The 13,569-nt window shown below is 49.9% G+C and overlaps 1 protein-coding gene across 5 annotated transcripts in view; it reads right to left on the minus strand.

Moving 5' to 3' along the window:
• The window catches only part of LOC108927609 (receptor-type tyrosine-protein phosphatase mu-like), a 194,993-nt gene that overhangs the window by 19,270 nt on the left and 162,154 nt on the right, over positions 1-13,569 (minus strand). For all 5 annotated transcript variants that reach the window (XM_029246317.1, XM_029246315.1, XM_029246316.1 and 2 more), the window contains 3 exons: positions 11,290-11,377; positions 9,942-10,018; positions 3,992-4,028 (listed from right to left, as the gene is read on the minus strand). In XM_029246317.1, the coding sequence (XP_029102150.1) occupies positions 3,992-4,028; positions 9,942-10,018; positions 11,290-11,377 (202 nt within the window). The remainder of the gene's footprint in view (positions 1-3,991; positions 4,029-9,941; positions 10,019-11,289; positions 11,378-13,569) is intronic.

Raw genomic sequence — 13,569 nt, forward strand, 5'->3', positions numbered from 1 at the left:
CCACGTACACTTATCAAACTACATACATTATCTCCTCGCGCATAAATATTTAATGGGGCCCGTGTTCTTCAGCCTCAACGTACCGCGGTGTTTTTCTACTTATTTTTCCGGGTTGAGCTGGAGAACTCCAAGTCCAAGTGCGACAACGTTGGGGTGCGACAAAAACATTTTGCAAAATCCCCTCTGTGTCAATAACCACACAGTGATTCTGGAATTTTCCTGAGATTCTGTTAAGACCGACATTTAGCTGTTTCAAAGCACAACGAGGTCTAAGCGAAACAAAAATGGTGGCTTTGTTTCCATGCGGTTAGGGGTGCGGTGGAGCAGTGGGTTGGACCGGGTCCTGCTCTCCGGTGGGTCTGGGGTTCGAGTCCCGCTTGGGGTGCCTTGCGACGGACTGGCGTCCCGTCCTGGGTGTGTCCCCTCCCCCTCCGGCCTTACGCCCTGTGTTGCCGGGTAGGCTCCGGTTCCCCGCGACCCCATGTGGGATGAGCGGTTCAGAAAGTGTGTGTGTGTTTTTCCATGCAATGAGAAGGTCATTTGTGGTGAGAAGTGGTGGAATTCGTTACGGAAAGATGAGCCAAAGCTACATTTATCTGACACTCTTCTCCAAAGCGACTAACAATGATAAGCCACTGAGAGTTATTTACCGATTGATACAATTCAAGGTAAGCACCTTAATCAAGGGTACAACAGCAGGCGGTGGAATTGACAGACTGCTATGCCTTTAGACATCTGCCCGCTTGGTGGTCCCGCACACGAAAGGTAAGGCACGGAGGTTCTTGGCTCTGGCTCCGTTGTGCTGGAACGACCTCCCCCTGTCACTCAGAACTGCTGAATCTCTGTCCACATTTAAAAAGGGTCTTAAAACTCACCTCTTCCAGACTCACTTCGCTCATCATCTCTTAAGTTCATGTAAGGTGTAAATGTTCATGCTCCGTAACTTTGAGATGATGCTGGGTAAACCTTTACGCAGCTACTCCTGTAATGTAACATAAATGTTTATATGCCTCTCCAAAAAAAAACATTATTATTACTAGGAAGGTGATTGGCGATCGTAGAAATTCTGATAAAGTTTTATACAGCTACTTGTATGATGTTAATTGGTTCATATGGTGGAAAGAAACAAACTACCTGCTCTTAAGAATCACGTGTCTGCACTTCAGTGTCTCTCTCTCCTAATGCGATGAACACGTTGTATTTTCTATGAGATGTATGTCGCTTTGGAGAAAAAAAATTAATGAATACATGTAAATGTAAACTGGAACGTGTGACCTGAGTCCAGAGGCAGCAGCTCTAACCACAGTAGTTCCCCCCAGCAGGAAGGGTTTCTCCAAGATTTTCGGTTCGATGGGTGGGTGAGTGGGTGGGTGAGTGAGTGAGTGAGTGAGTGGGGTTGGGGTAGCGGCAAACAAAGTGGTGTCTTGCAACGACGGTGGAGCAGCAGGAGCTCCGAGGACGTGAACGCCGTACCCTGCAGAGGCGCCGAAACACCAGGCCTACGCGCAAGAACATGCAAACGGTGGGCTGAGAGACCCCCCTCGGTGCCTTTCCCTTTTCCCTTTGCTCTCTAAAAATCCGGCGCTTATTAAAGCGCTTTCCTTCTACCTGCCGAGACAGGTCTCGGGGAAAAGTGCCGCCTAATTGGGAAAACCTCACCGCGGACGTTTGGCGAGGGTCGCTGCGACTCCGAAGGCTAAGCGGGCGGCTCCACGCCGGCGCTCCCTGTGACCACGAAATCGTCTGCGGAGCAGATAGTTTGTTCTTCCTCTCCGCATTTTAAGTGCGATTTGAACGTGCATTTTATTTATTTATTTTTTGAAAAATTCCTTGTTAAAGGCACTCTGAGGCAGGCTGCCTTAAAAAAAGAAAACGGAATTACGCAACTCGCAGCTCCGGCGAACCAGACCGTACGTCCGTTATCGCGTCCGCCTCGCTCTGAACCACCTTCGCACCCACCATCCTGCCCCATGAGCACCTGGGCCTCCGGGAGCTCCGTAACAATTAACCATCAATCAGACTTCACTCCAGGGGGTAGGGGTTGGGGGGGGGGGGGTCTCCACCGGCGCTTCTCGCGCTCACATCTGTTGGTGAGATTAACCAAGTGACAAAACACTCTCCAAAGTGCCAGCTAATCCATTTATTTATGATCCCACCCGCTTCCCAGCTGGGGGGCTGATTAATTGTTCCAACTCGCCATTTCAGCACAAAACGGCGCCTGTGGGGGAGGAGCGAGAGCGCGAGGCGGCGGCGGCGGCGGCGACGGACTCCGATCCCGCGAACCGGTGCAGAAACAACACCTGGGAGGCATCGTAAACTCTGCAAAGCTCCCAAACCCGCACCTGGGTCCTGACAACGGACCCGCAGGTCAAAGGCTCTGCTAACACACGTGTAGTATGAACTCTGACACGGGACATCGCATGAGCTCTGGAGTGCGGGGAAAAGCAAATGCCTTGGCAATGCACCTCTCAAATAGGACAGGACAGCACAGGAGGACTGGTTGGTACAGGACGGCATGATGGGATAGGACAGGACAGGACAGAACGGGATGGGATGGGACAAAATAGGACAGAAAAGGATGATAGGATGGGATGGGACAGGACAGGATAGGATGATGGGAAAGGACGGGACAGGGCAGAATGATGGAATCGGACGGGACAAGACAGGACAGGATGGGATGGAAAGGGACACGTGAGGATTATGGGACAGAACAGGACAAGACGATGGGACGGGACAGGACAAGATAGGAAAGGATGAGGGGATAGCACAGGATAGGACAGGACTGAATGCAACGGGATGGAAAAGGACGGCAGAAGATGATGGGACGGGACAGTACAGTGTATAACAGGACGGGATAGGAAAGGGCAGGATGATGGGACATGACGGGACGGGACGGGATGAGATCGGACAGGAGAGGCTAATGGGACAGGAAAGGACACGTGAGGATTATGGGACAGAACAGGACAAGACAATGGGACGGGACAGGACAAGATAGGAAAGGATGAGGGGATAGCACAGGATAGGACAGGACTGAATGCAACGGGATGGAAAAGGACGGCAGAAGATGATGGGACGGGACAGTACAGTGTATAACAGGACGGGATAGGAAAGGGCAGGATGATGGGACATGACGGGACGGGACGGGATGAGATCGGACAGGAGAGGCTAATGGGACAGGAAAGGACACGTGAGGATTATGGGACAGAACAGGACAAGACAATGGGACGGGACAGGACAAGATAGGAAAGGATGAGGGGATAGCACAGGATAGGACAGGACTGGATGCAACGGGATGGAAAAGGACGGCAGAAGATGATGGGACGGGACAGTACAGTGTATAACAGGACGGGATAGGAAAGGGCAGGATGATGGGACATGACGGGACGGGACGGGATGAGATCGGACAGGAGAGGCTAATGGGACAGGAAAGGACACGTGAGGATTATGGGACAGAACAGGACAAGACAATGGGACGGGACAGGACAAGATAGGAAAGGATGAGGGGATAGCACAGGATAGGACAGGACTGGATGCAATGGGATGGAAAAGGACGGCAGAAGATGATGGGATGGGACAGTACAGTGTATAACAGGACGAGATAGGAAAGGGCAGGATGATGGGACGGGACGGGATGAGATCGGACAGGAAAGGATGATGGGATGGGACAGTATATGAAAGGACAGGATAAGGGGATCTCACAGGACAGAAGTGGATGGAATGGGACAGGAGAGGCTAATGGGACAGGAAAGGACAGAAGAGGATTATGGGAAGGGATGGGACCGGAGAGGATATTGGGACAGGACAGGAAAGGACAGGATGATGGGATGGGACAGCGTATGACAGGACAGGAGAGGACAGGACGGCTCTCCACGAATCCCCGCAGGGAAACCTCTCAGACGGGACACACGTTTCAAGCGAACAAAGAGCGCTCGTGTCCACGGCGACATCGGCCCGCTGGACACGAACAGTACGTCCCAGGACGGAACCTCACCTTGCGTGGCGATGTAGTGGTTCGGCCTGTGGTAGCCCTGAAACGAAAGAGCAGAACACAAATGTTTAGCAAACAGGAGGAAGTTCCTGGTCCAGAAGAACCTGCGTCACACCTCGTGGTTGTGGGAGCAGAAGGCTGTTCGGAACCCGGTTTCTCTCAGCGCGAAGTCACATTTGCCCCGAGTCGGAGTCGATAAACGTCTCACCGAAACGGCATTAAAATCACCGAACAGAAACAGACGCAAACAAAACGCAGCCCCTCAAACTCCTGCTCGGTCCAGATTTTTGACGTTTCGTCCCAAACGCAACCGCGATTTTCGTTATCTTCTTGCCGCTTTCAACTTTCTTATTCCCCCAATTTCTGTTTCCATGGCAACAGCACGCCTCTTCTTATCGGCTCTATTAGAATCAGGGAGGCTCGCGAGCGGCAAACAATGGGAAGACGGGTTAAATTAAGGCGGCCCCACACTCCTCTTGTGCACTTTACTACCATCTTATCAGCCGGGCAGGTAAACACACGGTGTAAACACGGTAAACACACGATCTGTTTGCGCCGCCTCAGATTGCTGAAAACAGATAATAAAATCCCCCCCGAGGTACATTTGCAGTCGCTACTTGTCCTGTACACAGTGGCTGCCAAACCTGGGAAGGATGGTGTGTGACATGCGGTACATCGTGGATGGGATGCCAGGCCAACACACACACGGCGTCACACACACACTCTTGCACAAACCAGAGTAAATGCAGCAAACTCGCTATTTAAAATGGGTATTATAATAATAATGGGTGGGAAAAGTTCATATCTTCAAAAATTCATAACTGGAAGGTCTGTAACTTGAAGAGTCAGTGTTCTGACATCACCACTAAGTCTCAGTGACAGCCACATTTGAAATCAATGTTACACAGTAAATCTGTGTATTAAAAGCACAACACGACTGCTCCGCACTTCATGTCTCTCACGTCGCTCTTTCATTTTTCGATTTTTTGGGGGGCTTTTTTTTTGTTCTCTGATTATTGCGGATCTAGACTTTTACGAAGGAAAGGAACTGCGCAGGTGATTAACGTTGTGCTGTGCAGGGGAAGACGCACACACACACGCACACCCTTAAGTTCAGTGCCAAATTCCTCCGACTGTGGCATTTATCTCTCCAGCAGCTCCATCTCGCAGGGATTATGCTGATCCCTCCAAATTTTATTGGCCAAGTGTCCTTTATCCCACGAGCCCGACATGTCAGGAAACTAAACAGACACACTGGCGATTCCCAGCAGCGCATCTGCCTTATTTCACCATATTCAATTTAACTCCGCAATGATTAATGTTTCCAAACCATGTTGAAGGAGACAGAGGGAAGGAAACATCCCCAGCTGGACTCTTCCAGGGTCCATCAGCAACTGAAACAGGGCCACATGGACATCACCGTTCATTCATTTCGGATACAGTGAAACCTTTCTTTTCCATACGTGGACACTGGGTACGAACACTGCTGAGCACATGATCCAGGGCAACCGCATGAACTTCTAACTAGGACCTGAGTTCATGTGAAACTTCCTTGCATCTGAATGTGGATAGAACTTTTATTTTGGTGACATGGACTGGCATCCTCTCCAGGGTGAACCTCCCCCACAGTGCTTCCAGGACAGGCTCTGGATCACCTCAACCATGCTCACTAGAGCCGGATGGATTACTACACAGCGAAAGACCATCCTGTGGATGTTTAGGAGCTACTGGGCTCCCCAACCCTTAACATACCTTTGCTGGGTATGAATTGCACCCCTGGTGGGGGGGCAGCAGTAGATTTACACTTATTCTTTTACCTGACAGTTTCCTCCAAGTGACTTACAATTTTTTTACTCATTCATACAGCTGGGTAGTTTTACTAGAGCAGTTCAGGTTAAGTACTAGAGCTAGAATTGGGATTCAAACCCACAACCTTTGGGTGCAAAGGCAGCAGCGCTACCCACTATGCTGCCAGCCACCAGCTGCCACCTGCAGAGGGCTGATGAGTTCACTTTGAAGCCAACAGACGGGAATTTCACTGCTCTCACAGTCCTCGACTGCAAACAGCCCCTCTGCGCCTCTGTTCCTGCGGGGAAAGGAACTCCGTCGTGTGTCGACAAGTGTTGACGGGCCGCGAACCAGCCACCACGCGTAGCGCGGGGGCAAAGCGTTCCATTCGTACTCCGCGAGAGAGAAATCATCCTGCAGAAGGGCAGCGCGTCGCAAGGGCCGGTGCCTCATGCGCTTCTGAAACACATTCCTGTGCTGTTGGGCTCAAAGCAAGTCTTGTGGAACCGTGGCATGGTGACACAGTGAGTAGCGCTGCAGTCTCAGAGCCTGGGTGGTGCGAGGGGACGTGAGTTTGATCCCTGCTCAGTCCGTGTGGAGTTTGCATGTTCTCCCTGTGTCTGTGTGGGTTTCCTTGGGGTGCTCTGGTTTCCTCCCACACTCCAAAGACATGCTGTTCAGGTTCACCCATAGTGTGTGAGTGACAGAGAGAGAGAGTGTGTGTGTGTGTGTTCCACTGACGTATGGATGAGTGACCCAGTGTAAGTAGTGTATCTAGCAGTGTAAGTCACCACGGTGAATAAGGTGTGGGCTGATAACACTACATAGAGTTCACTGGAAGTCATTTTGGAGAAAAGAATCAGCTAAATAAAAAAATGTAATATTGGAGGTAAATGAACACAGAAACAGACGCTGCAGTCTGAGCTCAGAGGCGAACGCACGTTCAGTGGCAGATTCGGACAAAAAGTTACACGCGGCACCAAACTGCTGAGATGTACCATGAAGGGTCTGTTCACCGGTATTTAAAAGAAAGCGATTAATTTAATTATTTACACACTTGACAGCTTTGCCAATAGCCGTATTAATAATACATGGTCCTCGACACGGTGAAGCAGAGAAGGCCAGCGTCCACATGGGACTAAACCTCATAACCTCTGAAACAAAGATGCGTTGCGAAGAAAAGCACAGCACTGTGTCACCACGAGAATTCAAAAGTCAAAAAGTTACGAGACTCAGGAAGATACTGGCCGCACTTCAAACCGATACATTCATTATGAAAATTATATACTGTTTTAAGACATGATGGCACCCCTCATATGAAAAGTGAGGGAATGAGCCGAACTTGAAACAGAGAGAACTTTCCGGAGGCCTTAATTATACTCTCTTGATGGGTGGTGAGCGTTACGGCCAGCTGGGTCACATTCATTAGTCATGATTCAGTCAGTCATCTTGGAGAAGCCGTCTTGCGAATGTGAAAAAACACACACGCGCACACACACGTGCACACACACACACACAGACACACACACACACACACGCGCACAAACACAGTGTGCAATATGCCAGGTGTTTTGCCGCTAAAAAGCCTCTTGCTGTTACTGTGTGACTTATATCCAGTGAAAGATGGCAAAGTGAAGGCTTCCCACATAGAACAAAGGCTCCTTTTACAAGAATTCCTCCTTACAAACAAATGTCATTTGTTCCCCAGAATTCGAGAAACAAACTCGACTGGGAAACGGACGTTTTCGTCCAAATCGGGCACCGTGGGGTTGCGAAGCGCCACCCGAGAGGAGCGCCTCTCCTGTCCACGAGGAGCGCGGTTTCTCCTGCGCATGTCAGGTCTCAGACACCCACGTCTGTACCATCTAAAATAATAATGAGCCCTAAAGCAAGAAATATTCCGTAAATAAAAAGAAAATTTTAAAGGAAAGCAAAGGAAAGTTTAAAGCCTGGAGCGATAAAACACACAGAATTCTATTTAAAGGCAATTTCTTCATAAATGACTGTGTGTGGTTTCATTTACTGTGATTTTATCGCAAACGTTACTTTTTTAATAGTTCGGTAGGGAGGGACTACAGGCCTTATAAATTTGGATTATGGGACAGGACAGAACAGGATGATGGGATTGGACAGGACACAACAGGACAGGTGATGGGATGGGACTAGATAGGACAGGGTGGTGGAATTGGACAGGACAGAACAGGACAGGACAGGAGAGGATGATGGGATTGGACAGGACAGGATGGGATGATGGGATGGGATTGGACAGGAGAGGATGATGGGACTGGACAGAACAGAACAGGACAGGGCAGGGTGATGGGATGGGAATGGACAGGAGAGGATGATGGGATGGGATCGGACAGGAGAGGACAGGAGAGGGTGATGGGACTAGACAGGACAGGACAGGAGAGGATGATGGGATTGGACAGGAGAGGATGATGGGATTGGGCAGAAAAGAACAGGACAGGTCAGGATGATGGGATGGGACAGGACAGGAGAGGATGATAGGATTGGGATCGGACAGGATAGGACAGGAGAGGGTGATGGGATTGGACACAACAGGACAGGACGATGGGATGGGACAGGACAGGATGATGGGATTGGAAAGGACAGAACAGGACAAGACAGGATGATGGGAATGGACAGGACAGGATGGGATGACAGGATGGGATAGGACAGGAGAGGATGATGGGATAGGACAGGACAGGACAGGACAGGAGAGGATGATGGGATTGGACAGGACAGGAGAGGATGATGGGATTGGACAGGACAGGACAGGACGGGATGATGGGATGGGATTGGACAGGACAGGACAGGAGAGGATGATGGGATAGGACAGGACAGGAGAGGATGATGGGAATGGACAGGACAGGATGGGATGACAGGATGGGATAGGACAGGAGAGGATGATGGGATAGGACAGGACAGGAGAGGATGATGGGATAGGACAGGACAGGACAGGACAGGAGAGGATGATGGGATGGGATTGGACAGGAGAGGATGATGGGATTGGACAGAACAGAGCAGGACAGGACAGGATGATGGGATGGGACGACATGTCATTAATCCCCGCAGGGAAACTTACACACAGCAGCTCAACACGACATGTAACTACAAGGTTCACAGTTATCGTGATTATGTGAATTGTATTGTTGGTAGTTTTCTAATAATAATAATAATAATAGACATATATAAGAACAATTTGATTTTATGTAGCCCGGAATTTAGGGAGAATTCAGCTTCTGTACTTTACAATAATGAAGAAAAAGGTGTGGGTTACAACTCTAATGTAAAATACAATAAATGTTTAAAAATGACAACAATAGAATCCATTCATTTTTTATAACCACTCGACCAGTGAAGGGTCCGGGTGGTCGAGGCTCCAGTCCGTCCCACACCTGACCGCAATCCAGGGCAGTTCAGTGTAACACCTACACACACACACACACAGTTCCCTTCTTCTACTTAACTGCTCGAGAGAAGTCAAGTGAGCAAATTCATATAGAAATGTGAGAATATCGGAATATTTTTTGTCACAAACATGCGGCAGCGGTCCTGGCGATCGCGTGAAGAGAAGTGACCGAAGTCGTCGTGAAACCGTGCAGGAAACCGTGGTGAACACGGGCTCCTCCTCCCCACCGCACTGCTTGGGCCCCAGGGTGCTAACTAGTCACTGGTCAACGGTAACCGATCACCGGTGACCAACCGGTAAATAACTGGTCACCGGTACCTACGGGTACCTAGGGGAACGAGAACGAAGGGAGAGAAAGGCTCCTTCTAGAGCAGCACGGACGGAGCTCTTTCAGCAGCGGCCGAGCGCAGAAACGACGTCGGCGGCATCGCGGCCCCTTCCCCGCCGAGGTCGCCGCGTCTCCGAGCGGAGCTCCTTGTTCAGGGAGCGCCGCACGCTTCCTCGAGCGGCATGCCGATCGCGAGGTGTTTACCGGCGGCTCGGCTGCTCTCCGCGCCCCAGACGGCGGCGCCTGTTTACGTCCGGGGGAGAATCGATGTCGGGGCCGCTGACACGCCGTCCGGATCGATGGTGTGTTTCCAGCGAGTCGGAGGAGCGAGCGAGCGAGCGAGAGGGAGGGCCGGGCGCACGCGCGACCACATCCGCAACCTCGGCGACCTTTACGGCCGAAGCCCGGCCGGCGTTCGTACTCACATCAACGTAATTTGCATTAATGTAATCCGAGTTTTGCTCTCCCTCCAGGGCCTGAAGCCTGACGCGGGAATGATCATCTGAAAGGAGGAAAGGAAAACATGGTGAAAACAAGAGGGGAATTAATCAAAATTATTTCGAGGGAGCAATTGGTGAGCGTCAGAGAGAAGCGCGTCGAGTCCCTGCGGGACATTGTTTCCTAAAGACGCGTCGAATTCGCTGAGGGACGGCGCTGCGGCAGCACTGGTGCGTCTCACGCGGTGGGATGATGTTAAGTCGGGTGCGAAGCAGAAGTGACGGAGGGAGATATTATTTTGAAAGATTAATTTCCTTTGTAAGTGATGTATAGTAAATAGGTCTAGACGGTGCGTAATGCTGGTTTTTGTGTTCCCACAAACATGTTATATTGTTCTATTCCATCTCAGACGGGTCAGGGATCGCACTGCGTCGCAGCGCTTCATTTCTAGGCCTGTCGAAGGTCTATTTTTTAAATCTAAATGTTAGGTTACCGTTTCAAGAGAGGGGATTCAGAAGTGCGAGTTTGCATTTATTTTTAGTTTACTGACGGAAGAACTTTATTGTTGGGATATTTTATTGGCAAAGAGAGGTCACTGCAGGCCTTTCTGGCAACAGACGGGGGTGACTTAAGGTTACGGTTAGTTTAAGGGTTAGGGTTAAGGGTAATGTTAGGTTTAAATTTACAGTTAGGGTTAATGTTAAGTTTAGGTTTAGGGTTAAGGATAGGGTTAAGTTTAAAGATAGGGTTACAGTCAGGACTATGGTTAAGTTTAGGGTTACATTTAAGGTTTAGGGTTACAGTTAAGCTTAGGGTTAATGGTAATGTTAGGTTTAACTTTTCAGTTAGGGTTAGGTTTAAGGACAGGATTACATTTAAGGGTTAGGGTTAATGGTAATGCTAGGTCTAAGTTTACAGTTAGGGTTAGGGCTGCATCCTATATGGTACAGAGCTGAGGGAATTAAGAAACTGGAAGCAATGTTTGGGCTCCGATGAGCAAAAAAATACCAAGGTCTCAGCTCGGGCTCCAGATATAAATCATTTTAATTTCTCCGAGCTCATCTTCATAATTTCTGAGGATATTATGAAAATATGAGATACGCATGCATGCAAATAAGTGTGTCGGTTTGAGAAAAGGGCTTCGGCTTGAGCTCAGTTTTTTTAAAAACAGGAACATTAAAATGGTAATTGGTGCTCACAACAAACACCCCAGGGAAAGGCACACTTGTAGGAAACTACCTGATAAAATGGATAAATTGTGCAGCTGCTATGCGGTTTAGCGCTGCGGGCCGGTACCGGGGAGCCGGGCCGTTACCGGGAGCCGTTTGTACGCACACGCGATGATGTTGCCGTATCGGTTCTTCATCCTGTTCTCATCCTTCTTCGCCGAGTCCCAGGGCGCCGACTGTCCTTCGAAGAAACTCTGCCGGAAGAGCGAGAGAGTGTGAGAAGCACGCGAAACGCACAGGCAAAAGAGCGCAGAGCGGCGCTTCGCACGTCCGACCTGCGAATGACAACAAATTTAAGGGATTAAAAAAAAAAGAAACCCCTTTGAGTCAAATGAGGGGAAAATAATAAAGGGGATATCAGACGGCGTTACTGTAATTACTGGACATCAAACTGCAGGAGGACAAATCCCTCAGAGCAATGTCAAGCAGGGAACCCATTAGGACAGCGGTCGGGCCTGGTGGAACCATCCCCAAGTGACCCTCTCGCCAACGCACTGCCGGCTGTCCGCTGCTTTTCAAAAGGCACGGGGGTGGGGGGCGGTGGGGGGCGGCGGGGCGGCGGGGGGGATCCAGCCACAGGCAGATCAAAACCACTCGGCACTGCTTACCCTCATGCAATATTAATTGCCGTGAGCCTGGGTTCACCATTCTTGTCATGCACAGAGCACAATTTGGACTAATTATGAAAATAAACCTCAACTGGCAATGGCACCGCTGTTCTGGGGCGGCGGCTCGTTGATGGAGGGCAGCCTGCGCGCGGGTTCACGTCTCGACCCGGCTGCCGCGTCGCCTTTCCGACCGCACGGCAAAGCGAATAAATAGATCATAACGATGTCTTCCTTTCCGAAACAGGCCGCGCTCTTCTGACACCTCTCTATGGGCAGCTTCTCCGAGAGATCGGCTCAAGAAGTTGACGTAATCGTCTGCGTTTTCTTTAAATCTTTAAACCTTGATCGCTGGCCAGACAGCTCGAATTATACCATGCCAGTTTTGGAAATTATATTAAAAATAATAAGAAAAAGAAGAAAGGGGGTGCGGTGGCGTGGCGGGCTTGGCCGGGTCCTGCTCTCTGGCGGGTCTGGGGTTCGAGTCCCGCTTGGGGTGCCTTGAGATGGACTGGCGTCCCGTCCTGGGTGTGTCCCCTCCCCCTCTAGCCTCGCACCCCGTGTTGCCTGGTTAGGCTCCGGCTCGCCGCGACCCCACTTGGAACAAGTGGCTTTAGCCAGTGTGTGTGTGTTTTTTTAACCAACTTGTCCAAGTGAGGGTCATGGTGGTGCAGAGCCTATCCCAGGAACACAGATGGAAAGACTAAACGGAGCACACCCTGGACAGGATGCCAGGCCATCGCAGGGCAGCTAAACACAGTCACACACTACAGCCAAACCGGAGTGACCAATTCACCGGAAACACGTCTTTGGAGTCACGCAAACACGGGACAAACACGCAAACTCCGCACAGACCAGGCTGGACTTGATCCAATGCCAGAAGATTACAGTCACATTTATATTCATTTATGTGACGCTTTTCTCCAAAGTGATTTACATTTACCCGTTTATACAGCTGGGTAATTTTTACTAGAGCGATTTAAGGCAAGTACCTTGCTCAGGGGTACTACGGCTGGAGGCGGGAATCGAACCAGTGACCTTTTGGGTCCAAAAACAGCAGCTCAACCCACTGTCCCGTTGAGGTTGAAAATTAAAAATGAGAAAAAAAACAGGTTAAAAACTAAAGTTTTGTAGCTCATATTTCTCATATTTGCTTGTGGTGAGAAGATGAAAAGCACCAAATGATGTTTCAGTTGCACGGCGAAGGTGCGGCAGGACACACGTTAAACGAGACGCTAGGGCGCAGCGCTGCGAGACCCCAGCGAGTCGGAGAGACACCGTTCTTTCGCACCTGCACCACTTTAACGGGAATTCCTAAACATTTTGCCCAAACGAAAAGATCTCCAGATTTAGCTACTGCAGCCACAGACCCGCGTATACCTACAAGTTCGGGAAAGGAAAGTGCATCCAGCCCTCATATAAGGGGGTCCCGTAGAACGAAAAACCACGGCTTACAAAAACATCTGCTTTTTTCGTACGATACCGATATTATCTGGTAGCCTACGACATCTCGGTCCTTCATGTGGTCATTTTCCTTCCGCAACAGGTATTTTACTCTGTACAATGGCTTGGATCAGACACTTGTATCCGATGTTCTGGGACACAGATCCATAAGTAGGAACGCTAGGTATATAAAACCCAAACTCTTTTGGTCCCTCAGTGGAGTCACTACGGCTATTTTCTACCTAAATCTAGTGTTTGGACCTCGACGTTACCCTGGAAACACTGAGGACTAGTGTACAGGTAAGTTTCGAACAGCCTCCTCTCTTTAAATATAAGCA

This window comes from Scleropages formosus, chromosome 19, assembly GCF_900964775.1.
Source record: "Scleropages formosus chromosome 19, fSclFor1.1, whole genome shotgun sequence".
Classification (NCBI taxonomy): Eukaryota; Metazoa; Chordata; class Actinopteri; order Osteoglossiformes; family Osteoglossidae; genus Scleropages; species Scleropages formosus.